This window comes from Ranitomeya imitator, chromosome 1 (genome assembly GCF_032444005.1).
Source record: "Ranitomeya imitator isolate aRanImi1 chromosome 1, aRanImi1.pri, whole genome shotgun sequence".
NCBI lineage: Eukaryota > Metazoa > Chordata > Amphibia > Anura > Dendrobatidae > Ranitomeya > Ranitomeya imitator.
The window spans coordinates 96,323,448-96,328,175 of NC_091282.1; the positions used below are offsets into that span (position 1 = coordinate 96,323,448).

Genomic DNA, 4,728 nt, shown 5'->3' on the forward strand with positions numbered 1-4,728 from the left:
TCCAGTAATTTGTTTTTCTGGGATAGAGGTTAGCTGACTCTGTCCTTGTGGCCTTGCTTCATAATTGTGTTTTTTTGTTAAATTTCTTGCTTAATGTGAGCCACAAAAGCCTCTTTCTATGCTACCCGTAAATCTGTGTCCTCCATTACACCTTGTGTGAGCACTCTGCATAATGGTCTAAGCAATGTGTGTATTTTTTGTTGTTTCAGTGGATGATGTAACAACAAGGTGGCGGAGTATCCATGACCAGTATAGGAGGGAGAGGCAGCAGCGGGAGAAAAGTGGAGCCGGGGCCCCTCCTAAAAAAAAAAAATACATTTACTTTGATCGGCTTACGTTTCTCAACCCCAGCATGGACCTCAGGCCGTAAGTAAAAACATCTCAAACTGGGTTAATTTTTTAATGCTGAGAGATAATTCCAAATAACATAGTAACTGTCCAAATTTATCTTTTGCAGAACTCAGTCTAACCTCACTGACAGGGAGACAGGGTCTGACTCAGAACTGGTCATTGACCCAGTTGGAGAAGGTGAAGAGGTGGCTGGTCCATCTGCTGCTCCCTCCGGCGCAAGACCTACAGCATCTTCCTCATCTGGCCACCCAGCTCCAGCTGCAGCTGAAGAAAACCAAGAGGCCCCACAGTTCTCTTCTGCAGCAGCAGCACCAGCACCTAGCCAGGATGACCCTGGGAATAGCAGCAGCCCAACTGTTGCCCTGGACCAATCCCCACAGGCTGCAGTCAGACCCCAGCGTGCACGACGCAGGAGAGAGCTTCGCCAAAGCAGGAGAAATGTGGATGCTGGGGTCATGAACTATTTGGCCCGGGTTCGAGAGGATGATGGGGAGGAGGGATTCACACGGAGCCTTGCCCAGTATTTACGCTCCATAGAGCGGGAGTTGAGGCTGCGTTTGAGAGGGTGTTTTCAGATCCTTATTGACGCATGCACCCCCCCAAATAACCCATACAATCTGATGCAGATGATTGAACAGTGGCAGATGTCACCTGATAATATTCTGCGGCCTCAGAGATTACAAGGCCTGCATGCGCAACAAGGATCTGAAGCACCCCCTCTACGTCAGCCAACACCTCCACCCCAACCCACAACTAACCAACAATGGCAACCTCAGCACCATATTGCAGGATATCAGCACCCATCCCAATATGGCCACTTGTCCAGACCCAGTGCTGGAGGCTGGTCCCAACCGGGGTTTGGACAATATGGTCATTTTGGGTTGGGGTATGATTCCCGCACATATGGGCAGCAACATCAGGGTTATCTCCCAAATCCTGGCCCCACTCATCAAAGTGGCCAGCATCAGAGCAGGCAGAATTTCCCGCAGGCCACTATAACATCCGCACAGGCTGCTGGACAATTGGGCCTACAAAGGCCACCTGATGCTGACACAGACCAATCCACTTCTCCACTTCCTACGTACCAGGACTTGTAATTTTGGGTACACCTTTTTTTTTTTTTTCCAAAATTAGGTTTGGATTGGGCTTAAAAAGCAAGCTGTAATGTTTTTATTTTACTTTGTGTTTTGGTTCCCAAAAAAAAATGTTGCACTTTTTTTGGCCAAAGATTTGTTATGCCAAAAAAAAAACAAAATCTAAAAACAAGTTTAAAAAGTAAATTTGCCGTTACTACCAAAAAAACTATGTATGCACTCTGTTCATTCTTATTACCTCACACACACATGATATGATCATAACCATATGTGAACAAATTAAACACAGCAGACATATTTTCCACATTGGTAATGCCAAAATTTAAGCAAATAACAAATTACACATGCAAAATTGCCTAGTCTTGCCAGGGAGTGGCACCCTGAGGACTCACAAAATAATTTGTGAACACATCACGAACTTTTAGTCCAGAAAGGGGACGTCGCGGAGGAGGGACATATGGGGTAGGCCTACTATGATTGTTCATGACGTGATTATGCAAATTAGTAGACGAACAATCATGTATTCGGGTGAAATTATGTAGAATTACACAGGCTTTGATCACTTCATTGATTGAAGCCTCACTCAGCTGAATTGCAGACTGAAGAACCCGCCATTTGGCTACAAGAATTCCAAAGGCGCACTCAACCAGTCTCCGTGCCCTGGAAAGTCTCAAATTAAACACCCTCCGCCGGTGGTCAAGGTTGCGCCTGGGGTAAGGCCTCATGACGTGCCTCGTCAGTTGGAAGGCCTCATCTCCAACAAAAACAAAAGGCACTGCTTCCGCATTGGAGCCTGGGAGTTGTTGTGGTGGTGGGAGGTTCAACTGGTTGTCACGTAGCCGCCGACCCATTATGGACGAATTGAAGACCCTAGAGTCTCCAGTTCGGCCATAGGCCCCAATGTCTACAATTATAAACCTGTAGTTACTGTCAGCAACTGCTAACAGAACTACAGAGAAAAACTGCTTATAATTGTAGAATTGGGAACCAGAGTTCGGCGGCTTACGCACCCTGATATGTTTCCCATCCACAGCTCCAATGCAGTTAGGGAAGTCACAATTATTTTGGAAACCAGTGGCGATTTTGACCCAATCCTCCATTTTTGGCTCCGGCATCACAACTTCGTTAAGTTTCAGCCATATTTGGGAACAGGTTGTCCTAACAATGACTGAAATGGTAGAACGCCCAATGAGAAACTCCAGGTGTAGACCCGCATAGGACAAGCCTGTGGACAGGAAGCTGCAAAACAAGGAAAAAAAACAAAACATGAGGAATATGAAAACAGGAAGAAACACAAGTGTCTATTTAATTTTCGCAGTCATTATTGACTAAGCAAAAAGGGTCATTTCACATTATTACTATACTCTAATATTACCCACATTTTTAGAAATGTGCTTGTGGCTTCATGTCTAAGTAAAGTAACTGAAACATAGTAGGACAAAACACATTGGCAAACATACAAAAATATAAAAGGTCAAAATACATACCGTAAGGTTAGGAGCAGACGCTCCTCAGCAGAGATGGCTTTTCTCATCCAGGTGTCCTGATAGGTGAGGCCAGGACGTAACATCTCCATCAACATGTCAAAAGTCCTGATGGACATGCGAGTATACAGGTAAAATTTGTCTGGATGGGCCCTCAAAGCTGAATAGAGTCTCTGGAAATGTCCTTTACTCTGGCGTTGTGTCAATAGAGGATGCACCCACAATCTTCGTCTCCTCCTTCGCGGATCTGCATTGACCGGATATGGCTGGCCAAAGCGACGAGACAACACCCAGTGAAGCAACACCCGCTGAGTTGTGCTTAAATACACATGGTCAGACATGTTTGTAAGGTCAAAGTAACACAGCCAAAATATGCTAGAGAACATATAGGGCATATGGGAGGGGTACACCTGTTGTCGAGGGCTTAAATAGTGTTGGTAATGATGGTTTAAATGATTTGCAGGCCTGAAAACCGTTAAATGTCCATTTTGTGATGGTGCGTGTCAAAAACGCAATACGGATCACATACGGATTACACACGGACCAGTACATGCGCAAAATACGCGACCACACCTAGGCTACGCAAGAACTACGGAAAGAGATTACGGAGACATTTTGGCGTATTACGCGCGTATTACGGATGTATAATACGTTCCGTAATGTCTTACGCCGAGTGTGACGCCGGCCTAATATTAACTTTTGAGGCTCAACTCATTTAGGGAATTAACAGCCAGTGTTTCCTGCTGTACTTTAAGCATGTCAATAATAGCACTGATCTAGTGGTAAAAGCCTATAGGATCCCTGTTATCATTCTATACACACACACTGTTAGGAGTCGAGTTTCCTCTGCTGCACAGGGGGAATCTCGATCCGTCTCCGCTGCGGTCTCCCATTCTCCTCCAGCCGCAGTGGAGTCTGCTCGGCAGGGACGTCGATCCCAGCGTCTCGCTCAGTCTGACTCTGTGAGAAGAGTTACTGCTGCTTCTCCAGCTTCTGCCTTTAAAGCCTATACTGGTCAGCAGCGAGCGGACTTCTCTGGGATTAAGTCCTTATCTGCACACACTGAGCATGCGCAGGGCAAGATCTCCCGTTGGAGATCGAGGGTCATGTGCTCAGGCTCTGCGGCACATTCCATTGGTCCTCTTGGCAGGTCTTGGAAGGGCAAAAGTTCTATAGCTACTTCCTGTGCTGCAGCTATATAAACTGCGCATGACCGCACGGCCATGCGCTAGTATCAAGTCATATGTGCTTTGCGCCAGTGTGGTTAGCATAAGTGTGTTCAGGGACCCGGCTGAAATAAGCCCCTAGAATACCGGCACCTCCGGTGAGGAGATTGTATGAGTGTGTTCAGGGACCCGGCTGAAATAAGCCCCTAGAATACCGGCTTCTCCGGTGAGGAGATTGCGTGTTGCTTAACCACAGACTGCTATCAGCTTGGCAGTAAGCTTGTGCTCCTGTGAGGCTAACAGGGCGCAGTGCTTTCCTCTCGCGGCTGCTCTGTGAGGTAACAGAGCTAGTCTACACCGCCATATTGTGCCACCATTCACTAGCAGCAGGTTCTTCCTGCACGGTGGACCCCGGGCTGCGAACGCACCATTAATAATAAATATCTATTTCTACTCGGTGCTTTCCGCTAGCCCTAACATAATACTAGCGCCAGGGTCTGGCTAGTAAATGGCGGACGGTCAGCGTCTACAGCAGTACATCCAGCAGCTGGAGGGTAGGTTGGCGGCTCTCGAGCGCACAACCTCAGCTGTGGACGTTACTGCTGTCGCTGTTCAGGCTGCAAGTGCAGCTGC

The 4,728-nt window shown here is 47.1% G+C and overlaps 1 protein-coding gene across 1 annotated transcript; it reads left to right on the forward strand.

The window, feature by feature from the left end:
* The first annotated feature begins 308 nt into the window (after positions 1-308).
* Positions 309-1,917, forward strand: LOC138657628 (mediator of RNA polymerase II transcription subunit 15-like). Its single transcript, XM_069745365.1, has 2 exons — positions 309-366; positions 458-1,917. The coding sequence occupies exons 1-2, from the start codon at positions 353-355 to the stop codon at positions 1,446-1,448; spliced, it is 1,005 nt and encodes a 334-aa protein (XP_069601466.1). The 5' UTR covers positions 309-352; the 3' UTR covers positions 1,449-1,917.
* The last annotated feature ends 2,811 nt before the right edge of the window (positions 1,918-4,728 follow it).